General features: G+C 38.7%; 1 protein-coding gene across 2 annotated transcripts in view; it reads right to left on the reverse strand.

Moving 5' to 3' along the window:
• HIVEP1 (HIVEP zinc finger 1) overlaps nucleotides 1-18,346 on the reverse strand; it is a 117,885-nt gene that overhangs the window by 24,061 nt on the left and 75,478 nt on the right. For both annotated transcript variants that reach the window (XM_085299914.1, XM_085299912.1), the window contains one exon: nucleotides 1,941-7,885. In XM_085299914.1, coding sequence (XP_085156040.1) covers nucleotides 1,941-7,885 — 5,945 coding nt within the window. The remainder of the gene's footprint in view (nucleotides 1-1,940; nucleotides 7,886-18,346) is intronic.

Consider the following 18,346-nt stretch of genomic DNA (forward strand, 5'->3'; position numbering starts at 1 on the left):
AGTAGCTTTGTTATTGCAGAACTTCTGAGAGACAGTTCCTTAAATATAGAATAAACACAAGTTGATGACACTACTACTGTGAGACTTGTCTCTCCTAAAAAGAATTGCTCAAGTACATACAATGAAAACCTAAACCAAAAAGCAATCCTCTCCTCGTTTTTTTTTTTTTTATTATTATTATTATTATTATTGAGCACTATTTAAATATACTATCTTATAAAATGTATGGAGAAACAGGTTGAAGAAGGTAATATGTTTTTAACATGTAAAAAGGAGGTGACTATTGAACCAAAATGTAGTTCAGTTAGAGCACTGACACAAAGTCAGCAGTCTCTATGCCTTTCTATATGAAAAATTATAGATTAAATTTTGATCTCCAAAAAGAGAGTTGGCAAAATTTCCCACTGACCTCAGGAGGACTAGATTTAACTCTAATACTCTTTTGGCTTTAGGTGTTACAGAATATCGTCTCAACTCCCCCTGTAATTCTGAAACTATTTCTTCCCTCTTACACAGAGATTTTCATCTTACTGCTCTTTTCCCCCACTGACTTGGTATCTTAGCAAAACATTTAGTAAACACAGAAATGTCCCATCAGGACCTCTGACAGTACCAGTCTAGATCACCTAGCACCAACAGAAATACATTTTTTTTTCCCAAGACTTGGTATGCTTCCTGAAGAGCAACTGCCAGCCCTATTGACCCAAATTGTCAGCCAGATGCCCAGCAGGTTGTGCTGCTAGTAGCCTGCAGCATGACCCAGGAGGATGGTTTCTAACCCACCAAAAMACTTGCGTCTTCTAGACGGTCTCCATACGATTCTAGAGGAACTTAGCTTCAAGGCTAATGCTCAGCTTTTGCCAAAAGAGGCAAAAGAAAAGCATAGCGAAGAACACACTTCATACAGGACAAAGAAGAAAGAAGAGCACGAAACTACAATCTACAGCACAGCTCTCTTCAGAAGGCGTCACAGCTTCATTAGATGTGACAACAAGAGCTAGTATCTGATCCACTAAATGGAGACTGATGTTTGTCGCCAAGTTATAGAGCGAAGGGTCACATTTACCTATTAAYGGAGGCTTATCAGTTAGTAAGGAACACCAAATTCAGTGCAAATAAGCATACAGTTTTGGTCCTGTTCAGGAAATGAAATCCTAATCACATATATGCAGCACTAAGACACTTATGGAAATATCAAGTGACTACTCTGCTCTTCCACATTTGACTCTGGAATTACAGAGTACTATGTAGAGTATTATTGCTCTGAATACCTTCCACTCAGTATAAGCCAGATTTAATGGCATACTTGGAGCAGTATTAATTCAAGAAATTGTGTTTTTTAAAAAGTGGTAATTTTTTTTTTTAAACTTTACTATTTTTCTCATTATTTATTTGTCATCACTGATTAACCTAGGTGGGAGGGAGGGACATTGGACACTACTCCTCCCGCAGTTAGATGATCAGCAATAGYGAAAAATATTTCTATGGCATATACATGGACACCAGTTCAGTCTGAAAACTGTCTTGTAACAGAAAATACCAGCTGATTTTGAAGGCAAAATATACAGCTCTGATCTTCAATTAACCTGTTTTAAGTTAACAGTATTTARAAAACGTTTGTACTAGAACTACTTTTGCTATACTCTTTGCATTTAAGAAAATAGCCAAATGCATTCCTTCCAAAACAGACTGCATATACGTATTTAAATTCAAGAACTAATTTCAAGAAAAGTGGAAAAWTTTTTTTAACAGTTTTCTTAATGGAATTAGTGAAGATCTTTTTAGCAGTTCAATTCAGCTTAACTAAAACAATTAAGTACATATATTGTACATATCATTATTTAAAATCAGGCACATTACATTCTCCAAAAAATAAACAGGTATGTTCTAAAGCACATTCTCTGTAAAGGATCAATATACATCAAGCAAAATTTAAATACCTTGGTTAAGCTGCTCTTCCACTTGCTTGAATAGACCAATACATCAGATCTCGGATGAGTAGTTCTCGCTTGAGTGTACAGTGGTTTTTCAACTTTCTGTTTTGAATTGAGGAGGGAAAGAGCTACCTTTGTYGGCAAACCAAGTGGATTGGGATTGTTGGAGCTAATGGTCCATGTAGAATAGGCTGAAATTTTCTGGTCATTCTGCAGCAGATGTAATGGTTTTCTCTTCATGAGATAACACCACGTAAAATTTGTTGAGGTCTTGAGGCTTGGAAATGACAACCTCTGCAGTTCTCCTGCGTTCATTGCAGGCAACGTAGTTACAGGTTTTGCTTGACCCTGGCTACCAATTTCCTTGCTCTCATTAGCAATACTTGGGGACCTTCTTTCTTGACTGCTACTTACAGACTTTGGAAGAGAAGCTTGATTATTCACTGGAGACAATTCAGATGGTTTTCTAACTACAAGCACTGCTGATGCTGACAACTGAAGGTCTTCTGATTCTGCTGACTCCTTTAAGGTTTCTGAAACCCCAGTTTCAGATGTATGATGGTCAGGCAATAGCGGGTCTGAAGTACTAGCTTTGCTGCTTTTTTCCTGCTGTGGAACACCATCAGGGTCTAACAGATGATTTTCAAGAGGCTCTGTGGTGCACACTTGTCTCACCAAAACTGGTTTCTTTTGTTTACTAGTAGGGTCACCAGACCGAAGGTTAAGTGAATGCAATGGTCTAGCATCTGTCATGCAGGCAGCTCCACTCTCATCTTTAACACGTTTTTGCTGTTTTTCCATGGCAATATCTAAACTGTTGGCTGGGGAAAGCATTCGTTTACTTGAAGCTGTAGCTTCCTGTTGAGGGAAGAGTCCACTAACTGGCACTTTCTGAATAATATTCAAAGAGCTAGACAAAGGTGAATTTCTGGTTCCGTTATCAGGTAGTGAATTTTCAAATTCAAATGAATTTGGCAAAGTCCTCTGACAGTCTTTGTGAGATTTTGGCAGCTGAGTTTTACCTTCAAGCATTGGCACTGTCACAGCATTTGTTTTACAAACAGATTGATTTACTTGCTCCTGGGTCACTAAAATGTGAGGAAGGGGTGTAACTGTTGCAAAGCCATAGGACGGCATACTACTATGAATACGGACAGGAACTACAAAAGGAGAAATCTGATGTATTTGACTGCTGCAGTTATTAGGGATAATCTGTTTTAGAGGAGGCAAAGAATATGGATTAGACACATTATCAGACAATTTAGTCTGCATTTCAAAGGAGGATGCGTTCTGGTCCACCCCAACTTGACTTGGAACAGTCTGGGTTGCTAAAGTATTTTTTAATAGTTTAGAAGAGTATGGCTGACCTATATGTAATGTTTTAACTTGAAGTTGATACTTAGGTGCAAAACAATCCTTTTTTTCAGTGAGGTGACATGAAAGTGTGTATGTGTTTGCTTGTTCTCCTTGGGCTGAGGTTTTAGTAGATGTCTGGGGAGGCTGATGCAAGGATGGCTGTCCCAGGTTATTCAAAACATGATCTGGAGGCTGCTGCACTGAAGATAGACTAACAGGATTACAATTCTGAATTGCAGAGTGAGGCCTGGAGTGAGTCTGTGAATGCTGAGTACTTGAAGGAAACTCCACTGAAGACTTGATGGAGGTCTGCAATCTGTGAAACGGCACTGTGGGCACATCCGTAGCCTGAGCGGTCTGAAATGAAGAAACCGATTTAATTTGAGGCTGATGATTTTCTGGAGCAATATTTAAAGATATTTGTCTTACAAATGGTCCCCTCCTCCTTTCTAGCAGAGGCACATGTCCAGTGACACCATTTCCAGAAGACAATTTTGGAGCAGCTACCTCTACAGCTGAGGCAGGTTTTGATGGAGACATACTTCCACAGTCGAAAGACTTACTCCTGTAGTCTGCAACCTCCATTGATGGCTGYGTGCAGCTGATCTGCTCAGATGCCGCACGTCTCATTTCCCTGTAATGAGGGCCTGGCACACCCAGTACATTAGAGCCAGCAGGAATCATAAGGAATTCTGTTGACTTATTAATGAGCTCTACTCTGGAAGAATTCTCAGCCTTGGAAATTTCGTCTTTATCAAGTGAAGCTGAGAAACTAGAGGCATGAGACAAACTACTCTCCCGACTTAGACTTCTGGAAAGCGTGGAGTCAATGCTTGATTCAGCAGATGAATGYTCCATTTCAGCCAAGCGAATTCTTTTCTTCTTTGGTGGAAGTTTTTCTGTGGGCAATTTTGACAGTGTTTCACTACGCTGTGGCCAGTTAAATCTTTCTGTCTTTTCCTGATCACTGTATTGGTTTTCTTGGTCTCTGTCTGGTTCTTCTGTGACCAGTATTTCAGGAACCTGGATGTTATGTTGGCGAACAAGTCTTGATGGCTGAAGTGGTGTACTTCTTTCATGAGAAACTATCTGACTTCCCTGAGCTTCCCCCCTAGGCATTTCTGATGATAGTGGCTGACGATGCGGGGAAGTATTCAGATGACAGTGTCTATCCTCCTGGATTACAATTGTATTCAAAGAGCGGTGCTTTGTAACCTTGTTGGGCTCTTGAAAAGAAACTGGTGATACTCTTTCAAAAGACTCTGATTTCTCAAATGAGCTATTTCTGCTCAGTGAATTAGTATGCTGTATTACTGAAATGCCAGTCCCTTGCCTTTTCAACTCCACCTTTTCTTGCACAACTGAACTTGTCTGCTTTTCAATAAGTGGAGCCATCTTTGGCTCAGTAGTTTGATCTGTGCCTCGAGCCACAAGCTGAATTTGTGAACTCTGAAGTACAACATTGCTTTGCTGCTGTGAACCTACTACTGTTGCACTGTGTTTTGGCAGACTGGAAGAATTTGATGGTTTACTCTGGCTGTCTGCATTCTTTGATGGTATGTTCATATCATTTTGTGGGTCATCGTCATCCCCAACGCTTTTCATTTTCCTTCTTTTCCGTATCTGAGGTGTCTGTTCCCAGACACCAGTTGAACTAGTGACTCTGTAGTGCAGAATTTGAGGTTGGGTACTACTGGGGACAGTTTTATGCTCAGGCTCTCGGATTGCAGCTTTAGTTTTAGGTCCATGCAATTCTGAACAATAAAACTTCTTGTGGTTTTCAAAATTTTCCAGTTTTCTGTATCTGTTTCTGCAGGTTTCACACTCAAACATTGTTCCTCGCACTTGAGGTGACTTCTTTGCTTTTTCTAAGTTTGATCCTTGTGCCAGCGACTTGCTCCTTTGCAATAAAGATTCATTTGATAAGTTACATCCAAGATAACTTTCTTCTACTGATCGTACAGGTCCAAGAACTTGACTTTCACCAGTAGAAGAATCCTCTATTGCCGCCTGTCGAACAAGGGTCCGAGGATGTCCACCTTGGTTCAGTGGAGTAGCAGGTCCTGATACAAAAACATCATCATATAAGGAGCCAATTTTATCATCAAACGACTGACTTCCTCGAAGTGGATGAGGGGGAGGTATTACATTTGGAGGTACGGCTGAATAACTGGTGGTAGGCATTGAATTACTTCTTGTTATAGGTAAACAGTCAAGGGATGGTACAGATAGAAGGAAAACTTGCTTTGATTTTTCTGTGGGTGTGAAAGGAGACTTTGGTATATCAGAGCTTGAACTAGTTCTTCTTCCCATGGGCTTTAAGTCAAATTGGAAGGAATCCTTAAATATGTAGGACTTTGGTGAATCTATGCTTCCTCTTCTTGAAAGAGATGTTCTTCTTGGTTTCACACTATCTAACTGTTTGTCATCCACGACAGCTTCATTATCAGAAATTAACTTTGAGATACGCTCCTCAAGGGTTTTTGTTGCCATGGGTGGTCGCATTTGGCCAGAGATAACCATATTTTTTTCAGTGCAAACTGTCTGAACCACAGATGCTACTATTCCACTTGCTCGTGGCACACAAGGCAGATTTTTATTTGGGTCTTTTTCCGAGGTCAGCAATCCTCTTGTGAAAGGAGCTGGTGGGCTCATTGTTTGATCAGCACTTTCAGAACGAGAAAAATAACCAGAATCAGTACTGCCTAAACTTCTAGGGCTCAAAAGGCATTTTCCTTGCTGATCTTGGGAACAATCAGTTGCCTGCTGTCTCTGGAGCTGAGCATGAACAGCTCCTATTGCAGACCCTACCTGTTCCTCTGAAAGGCCCATTTCTATCTTCTGTTGTTGCTTTACATCAYTCTCCTTGAATGAAGCAGTCTGTGTAACATTTGACTGAAGATTTGTCACTTTAAAATCTCCTTTTTTCTGTGCGGCAGCAAGCTCAGGTGCTGAATCTGTGACTTTTGGACTATCAGCCCTTAAAGGAGAAACATTAACAGGATGAACTACTACTTTTGGTAAAGCTGCCCTTACTTGTGGTTCTGTATCATGTAATGAGGAATCACCTGCTATACAATCTGGGTTGCTCAGTGGAACAGGGCTTCCTTTCCGTAAAGTTTCTGCACTCGAAATGACTTTCACTATTTGTGTAGGTTCCAGTTCTTGATCATCTTGTCTTTCATCAGCAGTGCCTTCATCTTCACTTTCACCACTTTCTTCCACATCTGAATGAATACTAAGCGCTTTGTCCGAGTCATGAGATAAGAAGAGACCACCCGAATCTGGCTGTAGAACAAGTCCAAGTTTGATAGCATGCGCATGAGATTTTTTGTGCTTGTACAGATTGCTTTTGGTTTTAAATGAAAACCCACATGTCACACAAGGATATGGTCGCTCTCCAGTATGGGATCGGATATGCTTTTGGAGAACACTGGGCTTGGCACAGGCCCGATTACAGTACTCACAGACATATTTCCCTAGTTTTTTAGGCTTCTGGTCTTTCAGAAGATTACATATTTGTTCTACATCATGATTTACAACTGATGCTACCTGGGCTGAASTGTAGATGGGACCTATAGACAAATGTGTGGAACTGGATGTGTTAACTGGCAAAGGTGAGGATGAACTAGCTACTAACTGGTTTTGAGGAAAAACCTGAGTTACCGCGGAAGATGAGGTGTGAACGACAGAAGAGGTTACTGCTATACTGTATATCTGCTGGAGTTTGGGGTTTTCTTGACTCTGCTGTTGCACCAGCGATCTAGTGAAACTTGGACACATAACAACCTGGTGATTTTGTTGACTGGTTTTAGTAATAAGGTCTTGTGAATGAGAAATTGATTGGATCTGTGCTTGTCCACTCTTAGCTGTTGTTGCTACCTGAACATTGTTTAAAGTACATGGGTAATAGTGCGATCCAGCTGCCAACTCATGCTGTGACAAAACAGATGGATTTTGGACGCTCATTGTATTGGATGTGAGACTAGAAGAGGTGCTTACAGTTTTATTTGGTCTCAGTTTCTCTATCTGCATCCCATAAGGGGGGCACTCTTGTGTTAAGGTATTCAGTTCAGGCTCCATTGCTTTTAATAAGACATCAAATGCAGTACGAGTACATGGGGAGGCAGTACTACTATCATCAAAAGTAATACATTCATTACTGTCAGTCTTTGCTTTACTTGATAAGGAGTTAGGGAGAGACTTCTCTGGCAAGTTTAATTGCTTTGCATCAGAATCCTCCACTGTCTGTTTATTCAGCTCCAAGGACTGATGTGCCAATGAAAGCTTTGTCTGCACTGATGTCTCAGATTTGGTTGTTTCAACGCTTATCTCATTACTAAGTGCTCCTCCATTTTGTTTGGTACACTGATTTCCATTTTGCACAGGTAAATGATTCTGTGCTTTGGTGTGTTCTGAGGCATCTGGAAGAACTTTTAATGGTGAAGGCTCTACATTTTGTTTAACCTTGGCTTCAGTGGGGCTTCTCAAAGGTGATTTTGGTATTTTTTTTAGATGGTTTTCAGTTACAATCTTTTTTCTTTTCACACCCTTAATTGTATCTGGGGTTCCTCTAATACCAGCATCTGTGATTTCTGTTTAAACATAAAGAGAATAAAAAATAATGTTAAAACTGTATAATGCACTTCTTTTTTTATATGCTATTCTATCATCTCTAAGTTTCAACTGTAAGAGTAGTTCATGCAGAAAGCCCTGGGGCAACAAAACTGTCCATCTMCCAAGCCTCTGATATTTTTAATAGTAAATATATCTTCCCAAAGATCTATTTTATTTTAATCTAAAAAGAGTAATGCTTTTCAACTTATACTGTAAAACATTACAGAAGTCATTTACTATAGGAAAAGCTGCAAAAAAAAAAAAAAGGCTACTGGAAAAGTATTTTAATATTTATAGAAACTCCTTTTCAGATAAGGTAAAAATAAATCTCTCTTTTGCACTTGTAGTAGTCAAGGAATGAAGACAACTTCCTCATGGTTATATCTGTAAGTGGATTTATCATGGAAATGGCACAAGCCACCCACACCATCTGTCAAATACTGTATTTCAGAGCTCCAGTTACTAAACTTCAACAGCATTTCAGATGAGCAACTACTGCAGATGAATAAAATCAGCCACACTTAAATGATTTTCTATTTATGCATTATGAAACAAAGTAAACTAAGTTTGAATTACTTCATTGCTAGCTACAYTTGTTGCTCATTTTAAGCAGGTATGCATAGGGAGTTTCAGGGATGTAGTGAATAGCAAATGATTTGCTATGCTATTCAGCAGAATAATTTTGGAGTATATACTAGTACATATATCAGTTTGTACAGAGTCCAATTTCCTCCAGAACAAAAAGAACATATTGACTGAAGTTCAGTGTTGATACTTACAAACCTTTTTTTTTAATATTGATACCTGATGTTACACACCTTTGTTTACTTCAACAGCATCATATTTAACCTGTTCGTTAGATATATTTTACCTCCTAACATACAAACACCTATACGATCACAGCCACCGTCTCAGCTAGCATCAGTGGTACTGACTGCAGAGGAAGCCAAGTATTAAATGAATGTAAATCCATTCTCCCAAACTTTAACAACTCATTCATTAGGCTGCAAGCCAAAACCATCTTCATCTGATTGCCACTGTTCAGACCAAAGCAGGTTTATGATGTGACTGGAAAGCTGATGCCTCTGAAAAGTGAAGTTTAAAGGAAATTTAAAGGAAATCCAGGCAACRCATAAAGCTAGTCTAGCAGAAGAGAATGTGAAGCGCCCAGCAGAAAAAAGGCAAGATGATGATCAGGCACGGTTTACTCCATGCCAGAGTATAACTTGATCGGACTGGGTGCTAAGGGCACAATTTCAACACTTGGAAGTTCAAAATCTTGTGTCAAACTGGAAGTCAACTTAAAACATATATACTCATTCCGGGCAAACAGATATTCTGGAGATTTCCTTTCAAATCAAAAGAGTAAAGAATATACATACTACCTAATACATAACATACCTGCACATATGGAAGTTTGCATTCTGCAGAGCCTGACATACCATTCTCACAGCCTCACTAGAGGAAATTTAACTACAAAGCGTAGGATACTCTTTTGTCACATTCTGCAGTATCATAAAATTGCCTCTAAAATTCATCTTCAGAACTAGTGGCTCTGAATCCTAACTGTGGGGAGCTTATCTTCATCTTGTGCATCCGAAATCTCTGCAGCAGTCTTTCATTTAACCCTCAAATGAACTTTGCATTTATTGCTTTATCACCAAAACCTATTCATATTAGACTGGATTTAGCATATTCAAAGCAGACCTGTCTTTCGTCATGATGTTTTGTACCTTCCATTGCTTTGCAATTAAATGAGGATCTTACACAAATAAACAATCAACTAATATTAATAATGACGATTTCTTTAAACTTCACAATCTATTGAAACTGTCTTTTCAGAAGCAACGATTTTACACCAACCAAAGAGAAAATAACTACGYASTTATATGTAAGAGTGCTTTTAGTCGTGGTTTGGTCTCTCAGAAACGTGGCCGTGTTAACTGAGTGTAAGTAACGTGGCTCCTCTTACGCGCGCGCTGCAGCCTGTATCCTGCCACAGCCTCTCACGCTGCCCGCGCTGGGACCGGAGGCCCAGGGGCGATCCACGCGGGCTACCCGCAGCTGAGGAGCTAAGAGCCCCGGAGGAACACCAACACAGACGGGAAATAAGGGATGTGAATCAGAGACATCCAAGTGAGCTAATCCACACAAAAAGACTAAATGTGTTTTATACTGTGGCACTTGGGCAATCAAATGATCTGCTTCTTACCTGACGCCTCAGAATATGAAGTAGCTACTGCTCCCACGTTTCAGCAATACTGAGCAGAGCAGCAACCACACTCAAACTGAACCATGCTAGTAAACTGGAAACCAACACAGCTGAAAGACTTAATGTGGCCTGAGAAAGTCTCAAAGAAAATACAAATGTATCTGTAACCTACCAATTAAATGACTAAGAATTTAAATTTGTTACGAAAAGAAGATCCGACTTTTTCTATAAGCTATTTACTTCTGTACTTTAAAAAATAGTTCAACACATGCCAGATCATAAAGACATTTAGGAAATTGCTTGAAAAAGAAAGAAGAAACAAAGGCAAGTTATGTATTACATAACATTCAAAAGTGGGAATTTACAGTCACTGATTGTGTTGCTTCTGCACCAATAATATTTCTTATTTGTGTTCCTGACTCTACTGCCTATATCTTCCGTGATTTTAGAGATAAGAGCCTTAGCTGTGCTTCAGTGAATCAGTCTATAAAATCTTGCAAAAATGTACTTTCTTAACAATGGCTTCACAAGGCTTAACAATAGCAAAAAGTCCTGTGCTGTACTTTAGTCTTTGATAATATAACGGAAATATTCACCTCAAGCTTAATAATCTCCAAACTTCTAGCATCTGTTAGGGATAAAAGGAGTCTTTGACAACTTCTTTTCACTTACCTTTAGCTTTTTATTCTTTTTGTATAAATGTTCTTTCTTTACTTCCAATTTATGTTGAAGACACTGCATTATACACTTGTTAATTCACAGCTATGTGGCTGCACAGAGATCAACTGCTTCGCTACTTCTAGAGGCAATACCAAAACTGAGGGAAAATCTCAGTTCCGGAATGCTAACCATCCCGGGCCTGGAGAGCTTCCAACTTGCACGATGGTGCGAACGGTAAGTTACCAGCTTCCACACATCTCAAAAAGCTGACAATAAGCAAAGARAATGCAAAAATTCTGATCTCAGTGGGGGGGGGAGGGGAAAGACTATTTCCTTTTCTCTCTCTCTCTCTGCCATTCCTTTACATATTCTGTGAGGGCACGAGGAAGTGAGCAAAGCCCTTTCACTCTTCTGCTGATAAAGTTTCTGCTGTAAGTCCTCTTTTTCTTAGTTGGTGAAGTATTTTTTTTTTGTTTTTTTTTAAGTGCTGTCATTTTAACCAGATGTCTAAGAGGTATCTTCTTCATAAACTTTATTACATCAAATAGGATTAAGCTGCCTGGTCCAAGAGAACAAGTAACATGGCCATTGGGCTTGACACCTCACTTTTCACAGAGCAGAGGCACCAGGGCATCTCTTGGCTTTCCTGTCTCTCTCATTTGTTTTGTTCTGCTTTTCTATTGGTACTACTTTCTTTTTTATTCTGCACTCAAAACATGACACAACAAATTGCTGTTTCCAAACATGACTTTGTTCACCTCTAATTTCTCTGCTGCACTTTGCTTATGCCTTGCCTCTATTTGCTGCTTGAGTTACCGCACTAGATTGCTGTCTGCACCATCCCAGTTGTGCTCTTTTGCTGTGCACAGAGCAATCAGGTTTGTTCTTCCTTAGCGTTCACTGGCAAACTAGACAATGTCTTGACAAAATGATCTCAATGGTTTTGTTTAAGTAACTTTCAGAACTGCTTGTCTCAAAGCCTACATGTTATTATAACACCTACTCTCTTTCACTCCCTTCTAATGTGGTTGTACTAAAAAAAAAAACAAGAGAGGAATAACAGGGAACAAAGCCAAACGCCAAGCTCCCTTCCCTCCCAGTGCCACTCTGGGAAATATGTAGTAAGGAGCACCACTCTCTGCCCCTACAGACCAAGGGATGGCACAGTTTTCATCAGCTCAGTAACCAAGTCACCAAGGAGGAATCACTCCACTGAGTGTTTCCATGAAGAAGTAAGGAACATAATTCTAGGATTAGTCTAATAATAAGTCTAACCTGCAATGTAAGCCCAACAGGACTGACATTAATCATATTACACTTCTATTTTTTATTAAATTACCTCCTTAGACATCATACTGCCTCCTGGATGTTAATTAAATACTGCCAATGATATTTTCCCTAAAATTATGTTTTTTCCAACGTGTAAAAAAATCATAATTACATAAACCACAGATACAACTATGAAAATGTTCTCAGTCAATACACAGCTTTGAACAAGATCGACTCAAGTGCCACGCTTAATTTTAAGTACAATTAGACAGGATTTCAAAGTCAATGACCAACAATATTTAAGAATCTTACTTCAGGTGCTAACTTCAGGCTTCTTTAGAGGGTCATAAGGTGGTCACTCAGCGTTTTAGAGATTAGGATGCAAGTCAAAGAATTTGGGGCACTCCAAATCATCTGAAAATCTCTGCTAGGAGGCTTAATTTATGCTTAAACGCTTTTATTGTTGTGGGTACCAGTTTAAACATTCACAGAGTGGACCCTTAAAAACCATTTGATCTGTGTGTAAATCACAATTAATTAATAAAAAAATGGGAAGTTTTGACACTGAGAGGCTAAAGTAGTCTGGTAAGTTATGAGCTGAGTGTCTGCCTATGCCAACAACAGTCCTTTTGCTTGCATACGCAAATACTGGTCCATTCTGTAAGGTATGGATGAGGAAAGTATGGGCTCAGGATTTATTTCATACTGCCTGCAAATACACGATCATTTTTCTTGGCGTTTCTAACAGAACACTAAGCTCTGTGTTGATACCTAACCCATCAAAGGTACTGCACTGGCTGACAGAAAAGAACAGGTTCCCTTGCCCTGTTTCAAGGATTGTATCACACCAAGTTTTCATACTGGAATGACTGTTTTGTTAGCATATTTCTTCTTTTTAACCAAAATAGTGAAAGTCCTACTAACACAATCACCAAGGAAGGTGCAGCTATGCCAGTACGTGGTTCCAGTAATCATGATAGTAGTTCTGCTAATCTCAATGAGGGTATTAATTTTTGCAAAGTCATTAGCAATATTAATTGCCTTTACCATCACAGCATGATAAGCCTACAGAAGTAGTGTATCTCAAGTTCACATATTAAATATAAATGAACAGAAAATGTATAGTGGTGTATATACATTGAAAAATCACAACCAGTACCTCTACTAGTAAAGGAGTCTCCCCATATTTAAAAAGTACTATTTCACAGGATAAGAAGATTATACAGGTTGGAGGGAACCTCAGAAGGTCAGCTTGTCCACTACTCTCCCCTTGTTCACAAATCCAGTCATCTTACAGTGGTCATTTTATCATCATCATTTTATCATATTTTATCACAATCTCAATTGTTATGAGACTGATTAACATACATAAACCCAAAGATACGCCAAATACTTTTGTTGAAGTGTACACTCAATACACTGCTTGCATGCTGCTATAGGTCTTCACCTTACTCAGTCTCCTGGACCAATCTATGTACCAACGATACACTGTGCATGGAGAACGCATGTACAACGATACATGGAGAATGGCATGTCCCAGGAATCCTGTTTTTCTATTTTTAGTATTACAAAATTCTTTTTTCCTGTTCCCAACTTCCACCATTAGACAAACAACATCAGTAAACTTTGTGCATACTTCATCTTCTTCATAGCAAAAGTAACAAGCATCTCAACAAAAACAACACAATCTAAAAATGTTCACTTTGTTCCACATGATGCTTTAGCATGCCTACAGACATAGCTGGTATTGCTTTATATCTAAGTCTATTCCCATGCCATTTATAGGCTTTTAAATAAAAACACTGTAAGAAATGCCCGTATTGTTGGCTACCAAAAGTAAGCAATAGTTAAGAGCAGGCAAACGTTGTTTAATAATGTTTAGTACAAACCGTAATGTTCAAAGTGTACCATCTACTATTTCTACTAATTCTATATTAACACCTGTTGGTTGTCATTTTGAAGATAACCCTGGGGAAAGGGAGCAGTATTTCTTGCCTTTGAATAACATTTTTCCTGAAACAATAGGTCTGGAACGTGAAAGATTTTCACTTCACATTTTTCAAACTAGCACGAGGGAGAAGGAGCTGATGTGGGAGCAAAGAGGCTATTTAGACTCTGCTTCTCAGCACCTCTGTCACTAATGTGTAGGTTGCAAAGATATACTGAAATTGAAAGGAAAAATAACCTTTTGGACCCACCAAAGCTGAGCTGAGATATACAAATGTTCTACTCGCATTAAATCAAAATATAAATGTTTCTTTCCCAAGAATCAAGAATATATGCAACCTAACACAAAAAGTAAAACAGATGATAGTTTAAATGTGCAGCCACAGAGAACAGCATACGCTGGGCTACACCTCAAATATGAAATGAAATACCTTGGAATCATCAGTGAGAGCAGGCTGGATTAGCTTTATAAATTGAGCAACAACATTTTAGCATGCGCTAAGTGAGACACCTTCCCCGCAAGGCACCCAGCTTGGGCTTATCAGGAAGTTCTTCYGTGATACAGTTTCACCCCAGACGTAAGCGCCTGCCAGCTCTTTCTTGCCTTGGGATAGGTAAAGAGTAAACAGCAAGTTACAGTATGTGGCCATCTTTATGACTAAATCTTCTAACATCATGACTACTCACATCAAGATAACTTTGACAGAGAGAATTCTAAGGGGGCGGGAGGATATAATTACCCTCCACTAACAAGACTGAGAAGGATCGTCTTTGTAACGATATGATCTCACCTCGTGCGTTTAGCTCCTTGGCTTGGGTGAAGAAAGTAACAACCAGCAGAGCCTTAGTCATAAATACAGCTTGCTTAATGAGGAAGACCATCAAGAGCAAACAGCAATAAACATTTGACCTCTGAAGTAACACCAGAGCCTCAGCTGAGAAATGCAAATATCCATATGTGAAGGGGAACAGAATATAGTATTTCAGCACATCTGCAAATAAATCTCTGACCAAAATCCAGAAGTGAAATGGATGATTTTTTTTCCTAAAAAGAGTTAACTTCCTGCCCAGCACGAAACATTAAATGAAACATGACATTTGATACTGATTGTGATTTCCTAGCATTATGTGCATAAAAAGCAGCAGAGGCAGAATCACTGTGAAGCTGCACAGGGCTTGAGCACTTTGGTGAACGACAGAGGAAGAGTAACTCAAGAACAGCAGAAGCCTTTCACAGGACTGATGGTTAATGCCTAACTACTCGCACAACGTGTCATATATGAACATTCAGGAATAGCATGCATTACAGCTTTCATTTAAACTTGTTGAAAAAAATTAAAAATATTTATTTTGTAGCCCTCTGAAATTTATGTACTGCTCTGCACTATAGCCATATGACAATAATAAATGTCTTGATCTACACAGAAGCCTTTACACTGAACACAGAGCACGAATCACTGCCTAAGCACTCTTAAGGTAAAACACATCAACCGTAGCAGGTGGAGAGACAATGTTTTGACAGCTAATGTCACCTGCAATCTAAATCTGAGAAGATCTCCTTTGCTGGACATGCCAAAAAAAAAAAAAAAAAAAAAAAAAAAAAAAAAAAAAAAAAAAAAAAAAAAAAAAAAAAAAAAAACTAACAAGCTCATAGTCAAAGCCTAACTGGAAACCAGTTCTACCCAGTTATCCAAGGAAGAATAATGGTTATACATTTAAGTATAACCATTTAGAGAATGTATGTTGCCAGAAATTAAATAAAAAACCTAAGGAACACCTGGAAATCCTCCTAGAAGGTCAGACAATGTCATGAACAGTTTCACAATTAAATTACTTGTTTGCAGTTTAAGGATGATCAATTACTTGTTTGCAGTTTAAGGATGATCAATTGTTATTGATAAGTTAGGATTTGACTAATAAATCATACATAATAATAATTAATTCTGCCCCTAATGCACAGAAGAAGAAAGGCCATTAAAACAAGATTACAAAACAGCAACAAAATAGCAACTAACTTAAGGATTATCAGCAAACAGCAACCGCTATTTGGTCAGATCATATACTGAATATAAACTCCCCAAGAATTTCCCTCATGAGCCTCAGTGGAATAAAGTAGAAAATGAAAATAACAAGATACTAAATTCTTTTTGCACATAACGATGTTCAGACAAACCAAGCTCCTTAGTCATATTCTCTGCACTGCTTTAATACAATCTTCCATTTGAAAAGCAGGGATCCACTGGAACAATTTCCATACTGCTTCTAGCAAAGTATAGAGAGAGAAAGAGTACCAAAGAGCTCAAAGCAAACAACCATGCTATTTAAAAATATAGAAGAGGAGCTCTGGTTAAGAGAGTAGGAAAAGTCTTACGCACTAGATCTTTCCTTTAAGACTAAACAGCATCGTGAATGTGACAGAAGCAGAAGTTGGTTTACTGGATATCTAGAAAGCAGGAATGTCCTAATTGCAGAAGCTCAGTCTGGCGCTCTGAGGGTGGGAAGGAAGATCCTCCTCGATGGTAGCTTTGTTCCTGCATCAGTGGAAGGTCCTTGAAGCCAAGACCACTGAGCTACTCAAAGATCTTCCCTTTCCTCATCCTTGCCTCTCCTTTCCCACATATGCACATATTCCCTCTTTTCTCACTCTCAAACACATACACAAATGCACCTTTCAGCAGTTTCTTGTGAGAGACTCTGTCCAGGTCAGCCCGTTGCACCCAGCTTCCAGATAGTGGTACTCCGCATCTGTTTCAGCATCCATTTATAAAATGCACTCTCCCTTGAGAAGGAGGCCAAAGAAAATAGACAACTCCCTGAGCTAAAGGAGTATCTGGAAAGTATGAAAAACACACTCATTACTCATGTGCAAGGCAGACTACAAGGAAGCTAGCAAGTCAAAAATTTTGCTTTCCACAGCTGGCTTGCTCCCAGTTCACATCTGCTAAAATTAGCAACCTATCAGGTTTACAAAAGGTACGCCCTTTGAACCAGCTGGTTTGTTAGCTCAGCACTCTCCCACCACAGAAATGAGCTTGTTCTAACTTCAGATATTAGAAACTTTAAAGAAATTCCTCTATTCATTAAACCTGTGTCAACCTCAAAATTTTACTTGGTCTAAAAAGAAGACACTAATTTTACAATACACTGTAGCCATGTTTTGGAAGAGCCATTTTTCACTTACTGTTAGGAAGATTCTCTTTTAACAAGTGTTTTAGAATGTTAATTTCTATAATATCCCTTTGAAAATGACACTTACAGGTTGAAATCTCTCTTTCACTGAACCGTTACTCAGAAAATCTGCTATACTTGTCAAAAAAAAAAAAAAAAAAGGCAAAATACTATTATTTTAACACCAGACTGATGATGTTATAACTAAGTTTTCAGAATAGCTTTAAAGGATGAAATGTTCAATTTAAAATTGTAAATCTGTTTGCCTGCCTGTCAAAACAATACCAGTTCTTGTTGTGTCTAGYACCAGCAGTGCATTTACTGAGCAGATTTCAGCTGGTAGAAGTCTAAACTAAATGTACTAACCAAAGAAAATTAAAATAGAAATAGCAGATACAGACATGGACTCACAATCCTGGAGGAATACAGGAGCCACAAAACACCTGTGGTTAAGCTTATACTCTAACATTGTTTCTCAGAGCATTAAAGGACATATGAAGATTTCAGTTTTTATCAATTTCCCTTCACTAGTAAAATGAGGACATTAAAATTTACTTAACTGCTGAAGACAAAAGCAATGAAAAAAGAGGATTAATGATATCAGAGATTATTCCTGCTCCCTTTGCAGTCAGTGGAACTTTCTCACTGGCCTTCATGTGCACAAAACCATGCATCAAACGTGCTTGAGCACAAAGAGAACGGACTTTCCAAGTCATAACTGTTATTATTCAAAGTGTGCCACACACCTTTAGTTTGAAGACACCAGAGACCTTAAGAACAGAAGGAACCTAATGGAAATACGAGATCCTGTATCACATGAGCTACAGATACTCATAGTTCAAGAGTTCCTGCATTAAGCCAGTCACTGCTGTTTGAGCTGCTGTAAATACTTTAGAAAGATAATTCAATCTTGATTTAAAGTCTTACAGTTTGATGTACATAGAACTGTTTAAATAAATTACCTCTTGCACACACGTACTGACATATTCTAATGTTGGTAAAAACACTTTATGAAATCAGACATCAAAACAATGCACAACTGAATCACAAGAAATATTATTGCTAGCTTGTAGTTTCAAACATTTGGAAAGTATAAGGTAGGTAGCTCGGGTATACACCAACAGAAAAAGTAGAGACTAGCTAATCCTCTCACCAGCATTAAGTAGCAAAAAGGACACTAACG

This window comes from Rhea americana, unplaced genomic scaffold (assembly GCF_003343005.1).
Source record: "Rhea americana isolate MKP2758 unplaced genomic scaffold, rheAme1 scaffold_156, whole genome shotgun sequence".
In the NCBI taxonomy this organism is placed as follows: domain Eukaryota; kingdom Metazoa; phylum Chordata; class Aves; order Rheiformes; family Rheidae; genus Rhea; species Rhea americana.